We start from the raw sequence: 18487 nt of genomic DNA, 5'->3' as shown, positions 1-18487 counted from the left end.
AACAAGATTAAACCAATCAGAAACCATGCTGCGTAATATGCAGATAATATTGCATTTTATAACAGAAAGAAAACTACCATCTCCTTCATTTTTTTATTTTCTGTTCAAACTGTTATTGTTAAACGTTTTGCAATGTCATAAGGTTACAGTATGCATTGGGAAAAATAGGTTACATAAAACTGAGTGACTATCAGCAACAGGTTTGTTACCTAGTTTGCTGAAAGGTCAGACACGTGTTTGACTGTACCATGCACCAGGTTGCAGACCGTGTTCCATAAAAACTGGCCATGTGATATGCAAATTGCAGCTCATGAATACTATAACAACTCAAACTTCACACTATTAATTATGTTCACCATTTTCATCCTTTTTATTGTCCAAAAAAACAATAGGACTTTTAAGCAAGTCTGATGTAACAATAATAAAATAATAATTGTAATATTTTAGATGAGCCTAAACTAGACTCTAGAATAACAAATTAGTAATTTCAAATTTATTCCATAGTTTTACAAGTGACAAAATTCTATATTTAATTTTATTGTCATTACAATATTTCACACAATAATTGCTAATAAGTATATTACATAATCTATATACTAAATCTCTCTGTAGTAAATATTTTGAACAAATGAAATTTGATTTGTACCGACAAAAAATCGTTGGGGGAAGTGAAAAACTACATCGTTCTGTCAGGCGTGTGTTGGGTTTGGAGCACCGCGGACGGCGTAACTCACGTGACCTTGTGTGCAGTCGTATGTAAATAATTTCATTACGGCAAAGAATAAATGAGTAATCTATTTGAAAATAGAAATATGTAAATATGTAATCACACGCCCCAATTCCTCTGATTATAATCTGTAATCCATTGACGATGGTATGGTAATCACGTTTAAGACAGATTTCACACTATGAATAGCAGCATATGTGGGCCTAATGTGTTCGTTTATTTACATATTCAAAGGAAAACCACTATGGCGACCCTGCCCTTTCATATATAATTGAATCTGTATGTTTGTTGTTTACAAACAAGCATCTACACATGAGCCTTGTTATCGAGACTCAATTTCCATATGGCTGGTATATTGAAAAAAAATGATAAATAACTAGCTCTGATTATTTGCAGTAAAAGTAGTGAGTAACATAAAACATCACAAATTAAATAATTAGCAATATTCTAACAAAAATACTATTGCTCAGAACATAAAAATAAACTTATGTTTCAGCCAAACAGTGTAATGTTGTTACGATCCAACCAGTTCTGTTTATGTCAGTAGTCACAACTCGATCCATGAACAAGCGATATTCGGCGATAATGTCCGAGGGTGTCAGGGGACACATATTCACAGTTACATTCATCAACAGTTATCAATATCGGATACCCAATATCTTATTTTCTAACAATGTCAGTAACAATGTCAAAAAATCATATCCATGTGATAAAAAACTGAAAACTGAAAGTGTTAATATATTTAGATTTTATGTATTTTATGTTTGGGACATCATCACTAAAATGCCGCTAATTTGGCTGTTTGACCTTTTCGAACACTGGTAATCTTATTTTATAATACAGTGTGGATATTGACCGCCGTGAATATCGTGCAAATGTGTAGACCACAGTAATTGTGTGTTAACTGCGCTTTGTCCTGCGTTATCAGAATTTCCGGAGAATTACATTGGCACAACACAGCATTCTCATTGGTTAATAACAGACTTGACCTATTAGGTCAAAGGACGTTGTTGCAGGTAATGTCTAATCACTTGGATGACTCAGTTCATAGAGCTGCTCTGCCAACTTCTCTATTCTATCATGGTATTCTACATTCTGAAATATATATCATAATCAATAGGTTCATGCAAAACATTCCACTTGTCATGTAGGACATTACTTACTGTAAAATACTTTATTTTAGCTTGAATTAATTTTCGCTGAAAAAACCTTTTGTATGTTTTGTATGGAATTTATTTTCACTAATTTTTGAAATGGTGAATGTAAAATATAGGAAAACAAGTATGTTTGTTAGATTTCATTTTCACCGAATCATCTCTTGCGTGAAAATTAATTTCAAGCGAAGTATTTCACAGTATAACGCAATGTAGAATATTACATATAACATCATGTAGAACATCAAACACATGTTCATCTAGAACTTTACACATAAGGTAGTACAGAACATTACATTATAATGTTTAGTAACATGTAGTGATATGGCATTTGCTGTATGCGGACCAAATTTGTGGAATGCCCTACCAAAACATGCAAACAAATTTGAAAACTCATTTGTTTAAGAAAGCATGTAATTTGTAATTATTCTTTCTTTGGGACAGTTTGTAGTTTTTACGCCATGCGCTCTTAATCAGTTATTACTGTAAATAGATACAAGTAAATTATTATTATTATTATTATTATTATTATTATTATTATTATTGACACCATTACACATAACACCATGTACAACAACACAATGTAAAACAGTACACATAAGTTCATTTAGAACATAACACAGAACACAACGTACAACATCACAATGTGAAACATTACACATATATTCATTTAGAACATTACACATACCTCCATGTGCAACATCACAATGTAAAACAGTACACATATATTCATTTAGAACATTACACATAACACCATGTACAACATCACAATGTAAAACATTACACATATATTCATTTAGAACATTACACATAACACAATGTACAACATCACAATGTAAAACATTACAAATAAGTTCAATTAGAATATTACACATAACACAATGTACAACATCACAATGTAAAACATTACACATATATTCATTTAGAACATTACACATACCTCCATGTGCAACATCACAATGTAAAACAGTACACATATATTCATTTAGAACATTACACATAACACCATGTACAACATCACAATGTAAAACATTACACATATGTTCATTTAGAACATTAAACATAACACCATGTACAACATCACAATGTAAAACATTACACATATATTCATTTAGAACATTACACATACCTCCATGTGCAACATCACAATGTAAAACAGTACACATATATTCATTTAGAACATTACACATAACACCATGTACAACATCACAATGTAAAACATTACACATATGTTCATTTAGAACATTAAACATAACACCATGTACAACATCACAATGTAAAACATTTACACATAAGTTCATTTAGAACAATACACAGAACACAATGTACAACATCACAATGTAAAACATTACACATATATTCATTTAGAACATTACACATACCTCCATGTGCAACATCACAATGTAAAACAGTACACATATATTCATTTAGAACATTACACATAACACCATGTACAACATCACAATGTAAAACATTACACATATATTCATTTAGAACATTACACATACCTCCATGTGCAACATCACAATGTAAAACAGTACACATATATTCATTTAGAACATTACACATAACACCATGTACAACATCACAATGTAAAACATTTACACACAAGTTCATTTAGAACAATACACAGAACACAATGTACAACATCACAATGTAAAACATTACACATATATTCATTTAGAACATTACACATACCTCCATGTGCAACATCACAATGTAAAACAGTACACATATATTCATTTAGAACATTACACATAACACCATGTACAACATCACAATGTAAAACAGTACACATATATTCATTTAGAACATTACACATAACACCATGTACAACATCACAATGTAAAACATTACACATATGTTCATTTAGAACATTACACATAACACCATGTACAACATCATAATGTAAAACAGTACACATAAGTTCATTTAGAACATAACACAGAACACAATGTACAACATCACAATGTGAAACATTACACATATATTCATTTAGAACATTACACATACCTCCATGTGCAACATCACAATGTAAAACATTACACATATATTCATTTAGAACATTACACATACCTCCATGTGCAACATCACAATGTAAAACAGTACACATATATTCATTTAGAACATTACACATAACACCATGTACAACATCACAATGTAAAACATTACACATATATTCATTTAGAACATTACACATAACACAATGTACAACATCACAATGTAAAACATTACAAATAAGTTCAATTAGAACATTACACATAACACAATGTACAACATGGTAATGTAAAACATTACAAATATATTCATTTAGAACATTACACATAATACAATGTACAACATCATAATGTAAAACATTACAAATAAGTTCAATTAGAACATTACACATAACACAATGTACAAAATGGTAATGTAAAACATTACAAATATATTCATTTAGAACATTACACATAACACCATGTACAACATCACAATGTAAAACATTTACACATAAGTTCATTTAGAACAATACACATAAGTTCACATAATAAATGTAAAAAAAACTACCCAAACAGATGTATATGATTGATACTAAAACACTGCTTTTTAGAAATATGCAATCTGATATGAAAAGATGCTACAACAGCCATCACCATGGGGAAACATAATACTCACTTTATAATTGCATTCTGGTACATCTTGATATCCATAAAGTATACCCCACCAACATGCACCTATAACACCAGTAGAATCACTATCACCACAGTGAAACATTGCATGACTACAAAACTTACACCAGTCATCTCTAGCACCAAGGAGAGCATCATATCTGTTTGCAACAATGTATACATATAAGCATGATCTGATATGCAAAGGTCGCATGAATTTCAAAAAAAAATTTGAGAAAAAATCACAACAATGTACATTTTTACAAAGTCAGTGATTTAAAAATACTTATAGTTTTTATCTCAGCTTGTTTTTCTATGTCATTGTGTTTTCACAGAGTTGACCTTTGGTTTGACTTTTGAAAGTGATAAAAAATAGCTGCTCATTTCTAGAACCAAGATTCTTTCAACAAATGAATCCATGTGTACACTGTGCTTGCTATGTGATTTTATTGATTAGAAATGCATACAGCGGACTCGTGCAGAATCCCAAATCTACTTACGCTATCATTGGTGCATCGTGTCCACTGGCTCCACCCCAGCCATCCCAACTGATTGATGAATAGAATGCATCACGCTCTTTGATGCCAAATGTTTCAGGAAATTGTGGTTCAGATTTGCCGTCATAAATCTTGCGTAGTTTAAGATATTCTTTCCAACTGTCTTCGAAATAGGACCTTTAGTCAAAATTTAAGGTTTCATGTTTTAAAATGAGTAAGAGAGAAATACTAATTATGCAAAGATACTGGTACATTATTACTCAATTTTCATAAAATAACTACGTACTATATTTTTAGGTTTTATTTTCACTTAATCTTTTGACCACCAGACTTTTTCTGCATTTTTTCCTATATTCTTTAATATTTCTGGGAATTTAGGTGAGGGTTCTTCGAACCCGCCTATTCACATAGTTCATACCCACCATAGACTCCGGTCAGTCAAAATGACTATTTTGAACTGTAGGCATTAATCAGCGATTCTGTCGGTGACGGAGAGATAGAATCTAGGTCAGGGGAAGCCCCATGACCTCAAGATTCTTTTACCCCTTACGTCACGAACCCACGTGACCGAGGCCACATGGCAGCGCCATAGGTAGCCAATCACTCTGGTTCCTTTCTCTCCACCTCGAGGACAGAGTCAGACACCGATAGGTGGCAGGTTTTTCCGAGCAAACAGAAAAAAAGAATGATGAAAGTCTTTTCCCAGTCCGGGATGAAAACAAACTCAAAACCTTCGATAAGACCCAAGAAGAGTGGTGTCTTACCTTGCCTGTGCTGTCCCCGAAGCAAAAAGCCAATGCTGCTGTGGTGACAGGGTTCGGTGCGCCCGAGAAAGCTAGACCCAAGCCGAATTCGCGGGTGATAAGCTTGAAGTAGGACCGAAACAGTTCGCATGAGGGCGTAGGTCGAAAAAAGCGAAACCTGGGAGCTTCCAGGAAGTGCTAGTGGTACAGACAATCTGCCTGCAAGAATGCCGAGACTGACTTATCGCCTATGCGCAGGGGCCCCTGCGGTCGTTCGGGTTGGGTCAGTAAAGCCTGATCCGCTACAACGGGGCCTAACCTGAAGAGACCCTGCTCAATAGATTGGGTGTCTCTTAGGTAGTAGTTGATGAAGACGTTCTGCGTTCTCCAGAAGCCTGCCCTCAGAATGTGTTCGAGGGGGCGCCTGACGCTAGCGCTAGTAAGTTAGCAATCGCACGGACCTCATGTGCTCGTACTTGGTGCCTCTGCAAGGTCTGTGTTGAGGAGGATAGTGTATTATAGACCTCCAGTACAGTCGCAGTAATCCACCTGGAGATGGAAGTCAGGGAAGCCGGCTTATCCTGTTTGCCAGGGCCGTAACACAAAAACATGTGTTTGGTTCCCCGTCTGGAAAACCTGGTACAATTCTTGTAGCAACTCAGCGCTCGGACCGGGCAGAGAAGCAATTTCTCCTCCTGATCCTCCAGACCGACAATATTTGACAGCCGGGGGATGACGATCGGTTGAGGATCGTGTCCTGGTATTTGGTTCTTGGCGAGAAACCCAATTCGTGTCTTTAGTACAACTTGATCATCCATAAAGGCAGCACAGCCGTCCACGAAGGACAGTGCGCCTAGCTCTGACCGGCGTCTACCAGAGGTGAGGGCCAGTAGAAAGACTGTTTTCCACGTCAAAAACTTGAGCGATGCTGAAACCAGGGGCTCAAAGGGAGGTCTGCTTAGGGCTGATAAAACAACCGACAGGTCCCAATTGGGCGGTTCCCTTGATCGGGCCCTGGGCCTCTGATTATGGAAAGCAGTAAACAGTCTCCTAATAATGGAACAATCGGCTAGACTTGACCCCAAAGAGTTTTCTATGGCGGGGAACAAGGCTGACCTGTAGCCAACGATCGCTGCGTAGGACAGACCCACTTCGTCAAACAAGTGGACAAAGAAGTCTGCTACCTGGCTGATAGAGGGATGGCATGGATCAATCTCCCTTCCACTACACCAACTGGTGTATGCTCGCCATTTTGAGTCATAGGCAGCGTTGGTGGAATCCCTGTTCGCCCTGGCCAGGACGTTGGCAGCCCGCTTAGATAGACCTTTTGTCTGCGCGAGTCTACTGAGAGCCTCCATGCGTGTAAGTGGTACACTGCTGGGCTTGTTGGTAGTGTGCCGTCCGGATGGGACAGCAAGTCTGGTATGTCCGGCAGCACTACCGGTATTTCGACTATCATTTCCAGCGGGAGCGGAAACCAGGCCTTTAATAAGCAGGTGGAGTTAATAAGCAGGTGGGCTCTTGTCGAAGTTTCTCCAGTACCCGGTGAATTAGCGGGAAGGGAGGAAAGGCGTACGCATCCATGTGGGACCAGGGGATCGATAAGGCGTCCACGACCCAGGCTCCTGATGTCGGCAGGAGTGTTACGTACGTCGGGAGCTTGGCATTGCGGGGTGCGGCAAACAGGTCTATCTTTGGACCGTCCCACAGCCGAAACAGCCTTGAGGCTACCCACTGGGGGATCTGCCACTCCATGTTCTGGAGATGGAGGCACCTCGAAAGGGTGTCTGCCAGACCATTTCTCACCCCTGGAAGGTGGTGTGCGGTTAGCTCCACATTGTATTCCAGGCACCAAAGGAGAATTTGCTCTGCTAGGACCGACAATGATGGGGAACGCGTCCCCCCCCCCTCCTTGTTGATGTAGGAGACCACTGCTGTGTTGTCTGTGCGGAGCAGGACTCTGTGGTCTCGAACTTCGGGTCGAAAGCGTGAATATGCTAGGTGCACTGCTTTCAGCTCGAGCCAGTTGATATGGTGGTCCCGAACCAACTGCGGGGGCCATATTCCTTGGGCTTGTTTGTCCAATAGATGCGGTCCCCACCCTTGGAGGGAGGCATCTGTTACCAGAGTCATAGCTGTGATGAGTGGGTCCAAGGGGACCCCCTGTCTGAGGTTGGTCAGTGACGACCACCAGGACAGGGTTTCCTTTACTTGGTCCGGGATCAATACCCGTCTGTTTAGTTCCCTTAGGTGAGCTCGGTGTTCTAATAACAAGCGTTGGACCGGGCAGCTGCGTAGTGCGACCTGGGGGAACTACCCTTCGAACGGAGGTCATCATTCCGATGAGCCGCATTAGTTCTCGGAGGGACACTGAAGGAACGCTGACTAGGCGTTCTGCTAGGTTGCTTAGTCAACCAGTCGTCTAGGTACGGATTGATGTGTACCGACATTTGGTGGAGCAGCAGTACTACCTAATTCATCACTCTGGTGAACATGTAGGGCGCTGTGAATAGGGGAGCACCTGAAATTTGAATACTTGGCCTAGATGGGCGAATCGAAGGAGAAGGCAACTTGCTGGATGCATTGGTATGTGCAGGTAAGCATCACATAAGTCTAAAGAGGCTAGCCAGTCGAGCCGGTGGATGGAGAGTAGGACACTGGATGGTGTCTCCATGCGGAACTGATCGAGAAGAACATACTGGTTTAGTCTGCTTAGGTCCAGAACCGGACGCCAGCCGCCTGTAGATGTTGGTACTACGAATACATTTGAGTAGAAGCCCGGCTGAACTATTCTGTGTATGGCGCCCTTTCTTAGCAAACTGTCTACTTCCTGTCTGACTGCTTCCGCTTTGCGGGGATCCCCTGGCAGTGCCCCAATGGGGGAGACACTGACAGGGGCGGTGGAGAAGACAGTGGTATTCTGTAACCGCGTGTGACCACCTGGAGCGTCCAGGGATCGGTTACCCGCTGCCTCCAAGCCGGAATGCACCGGCGCAATCTGCGTAGTGGTACAGACAATTAAAGCTTGGTAACATCTCAGTTTGTACTCATTGATATTCACAACTTTGTTCGCTATCTTTGTTTATGTGAGACCCATATATCTTGCGCATGCGTGGTGAAACGACTACCGCCCTATAGCATTTAAAGGCTTTAAACATAATTCATGCAAAATTGAATTGTTGAGAAACTCTGTAAATACAGTATATAGCATTCTCAGGGTTATGAAGTACTGTAGAATACTTTATTTTCGCTTGGAATTTATTTTCGCTATTTTTGCTGAAGGATTATTCCGTGAAAATAAAATCCAGCGAATATACTTTTTGTTCATATCTTTCACATTAAACTCATCAAAAATCAGTGAAAATAAATTCCATATAAAACGCTTAAAATGCCTTTTCAGCGAAAATTAATTCTAGCGAAAATAAAATATTCCACAGTATTCCATTCAAGCAAACAATCCCTTTTTTTTTTGAAGAATTTTTGCTTACCAATTGGCTTTACAATCTGCAGCATGCCTTTCTTCTGTTTCTATGTAATTCAGTGCTTTAGGCAAGCATTTCATTAGTCCATTTCCCCACTCATTCACTACAATAATAATATTAACATGTCAATAAACACTAGAACAAAAGTCCATAGACACAAGATCTTGCTGAGTGTACGTAAGGACTTGTCTTTTAATCTCTTCCAATATTGTGATCCCTGACCTACATAACCATGGTATTTGGAAAAAATAAGTTTTGTGGCCGTCTCACTTTGAACAAGGTCATATACATCTAAGGTCTATTCCAAATTTGAGTATCGCTTTCCTGCAAAATATCAAAGTGGGTGTATCTATGTACAAAGACGACAATGTGTCAATGTGGGGTTGAGAGTGTGTCTGATTTATGTCAGAATACGTCAACAGTGACTATGACAAACTAAATTATTAATGTGATCTTCCATCACAAAGCCCTACTCAGCAAGTGATGTCAATAATTCAACTAGACCAGTTGGTAGTTGATTCTTTGCGCTTTATTGCACTATAAAACTAATAAATAAGTTCAATAAATCACCTTTCTGTGAGTGAGAACAGGTTATACTGCAATCCAAAAAAATAACTTTTTAAAATTATATATTATTCATTATGTTTACCTTATTCAAATTAAGTCAATGACCTTATGAATACAATAGAGAAAACTAGCCAATCATCAGTAAGAGTTATTTTATATAGCCATTGTTTATAGGAATTCACTCAAATTTCAATAGGACATCCACATATAGTGGTCTGAGATCTTTGGGTAACTATTCTATTAGTTGATATCCTCACTCACTGATCCTGTCATTGAGCCGAAAAGATAAGAACACTGAAGAAAAAACAGCAGGCTTTAATTTTATCAAAGCTGCCTGTGAGGGCGCTCAGCATGATTATTGTAGTATATCCTCGGGGACGGAGCTACGTCACAAGACGTTCCACGTTGCTAAGACACACACCTCTGTACCACGCATTTCTATGGGCTCTGCGCGGGCTGCTGAGGAACGCAGAACACTGAGCGAAAAGCCGGTGAAAATTCAAGAAAACAACAGGAACTCAACTTTGAAGTAATCCTGAACAATCAAATTTATATGCGCTACACACACAAAGGTAATCTTGTTACACTGTTCAGGGGAGTCTCAACAACCATCCCAAAGTACCGTTTTCTGAGAGTTTTTGGCCTTTGTTTTCACTGTGATGATTGCCATGTGGTGAAAATGCCCGGATGTCTGCTCCCAACAATAAACCAAGACTTATTTAGAAAATGAGAGCAGCCATGTTGTACTGCAAACAAAGGTTTTGTGTTTATATAATTATATTTATTTCATATTTACATTCCCAAACAAAAAAAAACTTTCTAAGAAAATACTCGTACCTGGTTTGCCTTGAACTGCATAAGCTGTGAATAATGATGATACTAAACTGCCAAGAAATCCAGTCGGGTGGTGATGGGTCATTCGTCCACTTTCAACACTAACAGCAATCAAGTCATCTAGTTGTTCTGGTCTAGGGTAGCGTAGACCAATACACATAGATCGCATGGCTGCACCACAGCCACCACCCCTGAATTTACAGAAAATTATCATAAATAAGAGTTAAAACAAACTATAAAGCAGTGACAACCCTCCTTGAAGTGACTCAAATGACTGCAGGAGGTTAGTAACAAGAAGGAACCCACCTAATAGTTCAAACTTTTACATGTAGTTAATCAGTATTTGAATCAAAGATCACAAGACACAAGTGTAGAGGAGCATTCACTTGAATGAAATTTGTCTGCTATTTTTGTTACACCAGTGAGTCACCTTATCACATTATTAGCTAACATTATGTAATGCTAGGGAAGAATGCATGGATCATTCAGTAGAAAAATGCTTGGAGAATTCATTTTTTTTAGAAATCATTTGCACCCCAGGTTCTCATAGATATCCTTGGCAGGTACAACATTCTATCAGCAACATCGAATAACATGTTACTGAGGAGCATTATAACTGCCACGATTAATATGTGTAACTTCACTAATAAGCATGCAAGAGGCTTACACATGCTACATGCTTATTTTAGTGAAATAAGCAGTACACATGCCTCTCGCATAGTCTGTACATTCTTATTAAACATGCAAGTTTGTTAAACATAAAAATAATTTCATAAAATCATTACAACTGACATTAAGTTTTATGGATGTGGTTTACTGGAATCTATAAAATGAAGTTTAAAAAACCATCTGACCAATCACAGTAACTGTGATATCACCAATGCGGATGAATATAATTTCATAATGAGCATCATCCAATCAGAAATCGGCTTTGTGCAGTACAAAGAACATCCCAATATTATAATACCACCTCTCTGTTGAATTTGAATTTACATTTATATATGGTTATTGATTTTAAATTTAAACCTAAAACAATAGTATTACAAGAATGACCTGGGCATAATCAACACAGTAACAGCATGCCGATCATAAACAGGGTATTTTTAATGGGAAAAAGAAGATTCAGAGCACCAATTCTACCATTCTAACTTGACAGCGTATGGATTGAGCTTACCTGTGATTGAATGGTATTGTGTATGCACCAGGTTCACGCGACAGTGCACCGACTGAATTTATTGTAGTCGCACCTAATAGAGAGATATATAATAACAATGTATTATACCATTTATAATATTATCATATGCAACTGAGATATCCATACACAGTTGGGGGGGGCAAGGGTTATTTTCGTTCAACGTAATTGCAATATTTTTTTGTTCATACAACGAAAATTGAAAAAATAAATTCCGTAATTCTGTAATCACAGGATAGACGTACAACGTAATCAATCAAATATTTTTTTCGTACACTGTAAAAATGTGTCATTTTTCTCAGTACGTACAAGAATTTACATCCAAATAAAAAAAATTCGTGAAGAATAATCCAGGGAAATTACATTTTCGAAACTGTAAAACGACTAGATGACACAATTCACAGCAAAATTCAATTTTCACTTTAAACTGTAAAAACGTCTTTTTTTTCCTTCTAGATTTTAAAAGCCCTTTTTATTTCACGTAAAACTGTACCAGCTAACCCCCTCCCCCTTGCCCCCCATTACAGTTATATTCGATTTCCATTCAAAGTTGTTGTTTTTTTACTACATGTACAAGGTACCAAGATCTGGCAAGACAACTATGTTTTATTACTCCTTACCAATACTAGTATAAGGTGGTTAGACAAAGATTGGTACTGTTGGCGATCCGCTCCGCTCCGCTAGGATTGCCCTTATAATCACTTTTGTCGTTTTGTGTGTGTGTGTGTCTGTGTGTGTACATTTCCAGTGTTCACTATTATTTCTTCTGTGATTTTTTTGGCTTGGCCGATTTCGTTCAAACTTGGCAGGTAGGTCACACCTTAACCCTAGTTATAAGGAAAAATCTGAAAATTTTTTTTGGCCCACCGTTGCCATAGCAACAGCCAAAAAACTGATTTTTGGATAGCTTCGCGCCAAATGTATCTCCTCCTACAAATTTGGGATAAAACACTTCAGACATAGCTCATTCTACTCAGCTTGAGTGTGGGCACAAAGTTACCATTTGAATTTTTGATATCTGTTTTCATTACCGAGAAATTTGACCCTAAATTTGGGGTAACTTTTCACCAGCAACGGCTTTTAACTCCTCTGTGATTGTTTCGGCTCGGCCGGTTTTGTTCATACTTCACAGGTAGGTCGTGCCGTCACTAATTGGAAAACAATCCTGGCCCACCATTGCCATTGCAACATCCAAAAACTGATTTTTGAATACTTTCGCCCCAAATGTATTACCTCCTACCAGTTTTATCGGTGTCGCTGGGTGTATATGATAAAGGGAAGTTGTGCAACCAAATTTGCCGAGTTCGCAGTTTTTCGCCAATAAAAAAATAACTAAGGCAACAACTCACGGTTTTTCAGCATTTTTGTAATAAAGACATTATTCTCCATCAATAATCCGCCCAAAACAGGAACATTTCTACTAATTCTTGTGTTTTTTCGACGTTTTTCGAAAAACCTGCGATTAGGCTGTGAAAGTAGAACATTCCGGAGGGGGCGAAATGGAAGAGCCATATTTAACGCGTAAAAATAGAACGCGTATTTTGACCTCTATGCGGTCGTCGCCAAAGAGCCCCACGTCCATCGCCTGGCAATGCTCTTCCGTTTCACCAGTTGCGTTTTTTTGGCTAAAATTTGGGCAGTACTGTCAGTCACGAAAATTGATGAATAAATTAATACACATAAAATATGAATCACGGGCTAATTCAATGGTCACCGAACACTCCACTGTGGCAAGATAGTAGCGTACTGGACTGTGGTCATATTTTTCGATTAGGAGTCGTATATTTAAATAACTCACCGTGACTAATGTTTTGCATTATGAAGTATATTTTTATGAAGGTCAACACACTGTACTTTAGGTAAATATTTACCATCTCGTTATTTCATTATTTCGCTTTCCAGCATTTACAGGAAATGCTTCATTCTAGAAAATGCTATCGCAAAACGGTTGGAAATAATAAATGTAACAGCAGAATACGTCCTAGCACAGTCACTGGACTAGGAGAGTGATTGTTGTCCTAGTAATAAACTAAGTGACTTCCAAAAACTGAATGGTGTTTGCGAACTTCGTATTAGTTATAAACCGACGTTAGCTTCACGTTTATGTCATACCATGGAAACAGCCAAAAACATGGTGCTTGTTTTTGAGCGGAGCGGATCGCCAACCAGCCTACCGGCTTGTAGTATTTTACTTCTGTGTTATTGTGACATTTGACCTAGTCTTGTCTTGTAATTAATTATGCGGGCATGCTCAGTAGTGCCTAACAACCAGGTGCAGTCATCAGTTAATGGTTAAATAAACAAACCAGTCCTTTCCCTCAGATAAACTGTCTCATAATAATTCTTTAATAACATTACAGGTACTTCACTTCAAGAATTAAATTACTACCCCAGTAATGCTATAAACCCCAGCTCCATCACTTCATCAGCACTTTTCCAGAAGGAGTGGCTGCAGTCTTAAGAGTTAATAAGTTAATAAGTTAAAAACCACACATGGCATTACCTGGTGCTCTGCCTCCCATATCATTATTGCATGTCTTGATGTATTTATCTGCAATACACACAAACAAATCTTTGCCTACTTGGTTTGTTGCTTACCAGTCCTGGTTACACGAAAAAAAAACACAAGATTGAGAAAATATACAACTGTGATCCTGACATCTTTTATTTAAACATCAATTGTATTACAGTAAAAAGCATAAAGCTGTGGTCGTTATAAACGTTTTATAATAACATACATTTTTATAAATCAAAATGGATGTTAGAATTCAAATTTACCAATCCAGGAATGGTATTGTAACATTGATGTTAGTTCTACCGAGAGGGTCAGTAATATTAAAGAGACAGTTCCAGATTATCCAGTCAGCAAGCGCCAAATTTTGAATATGTGGGTGGCCACATTTGCTACATCACATGAGCCAATCACAATTGAATATTTGAATTTGAATAAAAGCTGATATTCAGCTTTTACAATTCTTTATGAATACATTTAGAATCAAAGCCTTAGCCCTCCAGGAAGTTTATACCAAGCATATTTGTTATTTGTTTTTTCAACGGTTTCTGAAGGATGCTGATGACGATAGATCTAAATACTTTGTAAGATGATATACCCACCTTCTGCAGTAGCTATGTGAAGTACAGTGTCATCACTGATACGCCAGTTAGGTACTGTGTAATGTACGAAAAAAATGGATATGATGCATGACTTTCTGTGCAATTGTTTTTTTCCAATCAAACAGTCAATCATCATAATCATCATCATAAATACAAACCATCTTATCACTCTCTGCAAATATTTAGTTAAATCTAAACAAGACTAATTCTTTTATTTTGTCATGTTCTTTTATATTTTTTACATATTCTATGCTACATACAGTGATACTTACATATCACAGTATTTTAATATTTCTTATATTATTAATATTTGTCTGTAGTATTCTTGTCGTTCACTAATGTTGAATTCTTTTTAAATCAATTTTTATATTTCATGTACTTTTATTATTTACTTTATTAATCTGAAAACCTAAAAGGAAATGTTAACTCTTTCTTTACGGTATTAATAAAGCATTATTCTATTCTATTCTATTCTACTGTCAAAAGGTTAATACAAATATTCAAATGTTTTGATCGCACCTAAAAGGCAATGCTTTTAAATTTAGTTTTATATTATGTATTCATTGAAATTTACATAAAATGTCTTCATCTTAATATCACCATATACTATTGTTAATAATAACAATAACAAATTTATTGCATCATTATAAATATAGCTTTCACAGCAATAAAATATTAGTGATAAAATACTAAAATAAAATTTCAGTTATTGCCATTTCCGATTTCAAATAATTTGCGGAAATATTCACTAGCTTGCTATTTATGTAGCATAAATATAATTATAAATTGATTTCCTCTCTCTGAAGTTTAGTTTTCACCCCACTTATTCAATGACCAGTCCCTTATTGATCAATAAATACTAGTACCAGAAGTACATTACTTGGGGTTTGCAATGCGCATAGTTCTGTACGCTGACATCATCATGTCAAGATCCCATTCAAGTTTTATCTCGTAGATATCGAGACTGATGCTACGACCTTCTGACATGACATAGGCGGTTTGTAATAAAACAATACAACATGTATTACCACATTCATAGTAAAAAAATGTAATACATCAAAAATATATGGAAAATATAGTTATCGTAACGTGAACAGCTATTTTTATCCGCCTGGACATCCTAGTATCCTAGTTACCTTGGGCATGCGCATTCGCATTTTTCTGAGTTGGAACGCTTATGCGAGAACAAGATTGAAACGGAATCTTGGTATCATGTCACCTTAGTTGCAAACCCCAAGTAATGTACCTCTGGTAGTACATACATAATCTTCTTTTTTTTATTTTCTCAGAAACAAAAAAAAAAGCATTACAAAGACATACTGGAGTCAACAAACTCATGATGTACATTATAAGTTACTAGTATTCATAAATTCTAATGGCAGTTATACATTGTATGACCTCGTGCAGCTAATTTAATTTTATACGTATGAGCACTTAGTGGAATAGATCAGTTACAAGTAAAAAAATGTTATAAACTAATTTGGGTACAGTCTTCTGCCATTCACTGTATTATATATACAAATAATGAAGTTTAGTTAATGGGTTAAAGTTAAGTGAACATACATGATACCGTAATTTTATGAAGTCCACCAAACTCATCCAACTTTTTGTGGATGGTTTTTCCCGAGTTGCAGAACTCCCACTCTCCATTTTTATATCCCAGTGCATCACCAACCGCACTCAGCACCATACCAGCTTTGTATCTGTCAAGCATTGTATCTCTTGTTAAAATGTAAACCCCTACAAAGATAAATAAAATTAATTGCATTAATTCATTCACAAAATACATTTCTAAGTTGGTATACATAGAATAAATCTTTTCAAAAAATAAAATACATTGCAATGCTACCAGACAAAATTTGAATTCAGGACATGATATAGCACTCACACGATCAAGACTCATAGAAAATGATTGTACTGATAGCAAAAGCTCATTTTGCCAGATAGAACATGTTTGTGCTCATTCACATCACATGCAAACTAGCAATACTTAAATGTGTTTAAATTAATTGACTAATATTTGTCATCACTCAGTAAATGTAAAAGCACCATAAAAGCTTGCATATTATTCTTGTCAGAATGTAAACTGTAAATCCATTAATCTCACTATGAATATACTCAGTATAGTAAGTATAGTTTCACATCATGAGCTTTTCGAAGTGGAGACAGAAGCAATTTCATGCAAAAAATTTTCCTTCGCATATTTTTATTTAATTTTATTTAATGCATAATGCATATATGCATTAAGTGTGGCACAAACTATTAAAACTTGAATACCATTTTAAAAAGATCAGAGATCCATTATATTTATTTGTAGAAAATCTTCTCTAATAACACCTATCACTATTCTGAGTTTTAAATATTTACAATGTTTTTCTATGTTTGAAGAGGGTCATGTTTATTCCTCATAGAGCCAGTGTATTTCTGAACATAGACAGGAGAGAGTTTTCACCTTTGTTGTGAAGTCTAGAGGCTTACATTAGCTGTGTAATGTAAACACTTGTTTTTTCTTTTAAACTAGGTCAGTGATCCTTTGTTTTATTATTATTAATAGATTATAATAATTTCATAGAGCACCATGAACCAGAAAATGCTTAATGTTTTTGTGAAATTAGATTGAACATCTTCAATAAAATTTTCAAAATTGTGTGGTTGAGGGCGCAATTTATTTACTGCTACCGCAGCCTAAAACTCAGATCTCAGATTCACGGTGAGATTAACACGAGTCATCTCAATTTTGATGTTTCTGATATTCATGAAATCATGCGTACCTCCCAAGGCTAAATTACTTGGTGAATGCTGTGATTTGTCGGGCACCACTTCCTTGCTCATAGCATATTGGCCGAGTCCGGCCACCGGCCTAGTATTAGTAAGAATCTGGCCGGCGGTCACCGCATGATCTGTCGCACGCCTTCAAACTTACCTGCTGTGATCAGTTTCTTTATGAGAATCAATTTCCAAATCATCAAATGTAAACTCACACTTTCTGTATGTTTATTTCCGTGTATGACATCACTGCTGATAGCACACGTGACGTAAGTGAATCATCTGAGGTACTTTCATTACACACCCGGACAACCAGAATGCGAGTCAAGTCGAGAAGGGTTATGCGCACGCCACATTGGGTCGTATCTGGGAGCTCTCAAATAGGACCTCACGAATACGACCTACTTTACATATTACCCATATTGCATTATACAAAATGGCTGGTAGGTTAGTTGTTAGTTTTTTTCGGTTTCTTCGCAGTGTGTACTCGATGTTTTGCGTTTACCAGTAATCGTACGTTTTCCTGACGCAGTATTTGAACCAATATCGCCTCGTGAGATAGCGATTCAGTTTGCATGTTTATTCATGTTTATGATCGTAGGATTTATTGACATTTATTGGAATATTTATTGGCATCGGACTCGTTGCGTTGACCCGAATCTTCGACAGCTTGTTAAACGGAAGAATAACAAATAGATTTCCATACTCTTCAGAAGTAAAACAGAGCTGTAACTTAAGCCCAACATTATTTAATCGTTTTTAT

The 18487-nt window shown here is 37.0% G+C and overlaps 1 protein-coding gene across 1 annotated transcript; it reads right to left on the bottom strand.

Moving 5' to 3' along the window:
* Nucleotides 1-346: 346 nt before the first annotated feature.
* Nucleotides 347-18226, bottom strand: LOC100373408 (ADP-ribosylhydrolase ARH1-like). Its single transcript, XM_085502281.1, has 10 exons — nucleotides 17882-18226; nucleotides 16522-16698; nucleotides 14938-15012; nucleotides 14348-14437; nucleotides 11827-11899; nucleotides 10656-10843; nucleotides 9258-9354; nucleotides 5030-5203; nucleotides 4537-4690; nucleotides 347-1822 (listed from the first exon to the last, which is right to left on the bottom strand). Exons 1-10 carry the CDS (start codon nucleotides 17922-17924, stop codon nucleotides 1751-1753), a joined length of 1143 nt encoding a protein of 380 aa, XP_085358407.1. The 5' UTR covers nucleotides 17925-18226; the 3' UTR covers nucleotides 347-1750.
* Between the last annotated feature and the right edge of the window lie 261 nt (nucleotides 18227-18487).

The sequence above is a fragment of the Saccoglossus kowalevskii genome, chromosome 8 (genome assembly GCF_978046115.1).
Source record: "Saccoglossus kowalevskii chromosome 8, keSacKowa6.1, whole genome shotgun sequence".
In the NCBI taxonomy this organism is placed as follows: Eukaryota; Metazoa; Hemichordata; class Enteropneusta; family Harrimaniidae; genus Saccoglossus; species Saccoglossus kowalevskii.
Note: the sequence above shows the minus strand (reverse complement) of the source record. Positions and strands in the feature narration are given on the sequence as shown.

Excerpts from the sequence above, each read along its gene's own strand:
- LOC100373408 (XM_085502281.1), bottom strand. The coding sequence starts at position 17,924 with ATGATTTGGAAATTGATTCTCATAAAGAAACTGATCACAGCAG. Across the intron at positions 9,355-10,655 it reads TGCAGTTCAAGGCAAACCAG|TGAATGAGTGGGGAAATGGA; the intron begins GTACGAGTATTT and ends TTATTATTGTAG. Across the intron at positions 4,691-5,029 it reads CACGATGCACCAATGATAGC|ATATGATGCTCTCCTTGGTG; the intron begins GTAAGTAGATTT and ends TGTTGCAAACAG.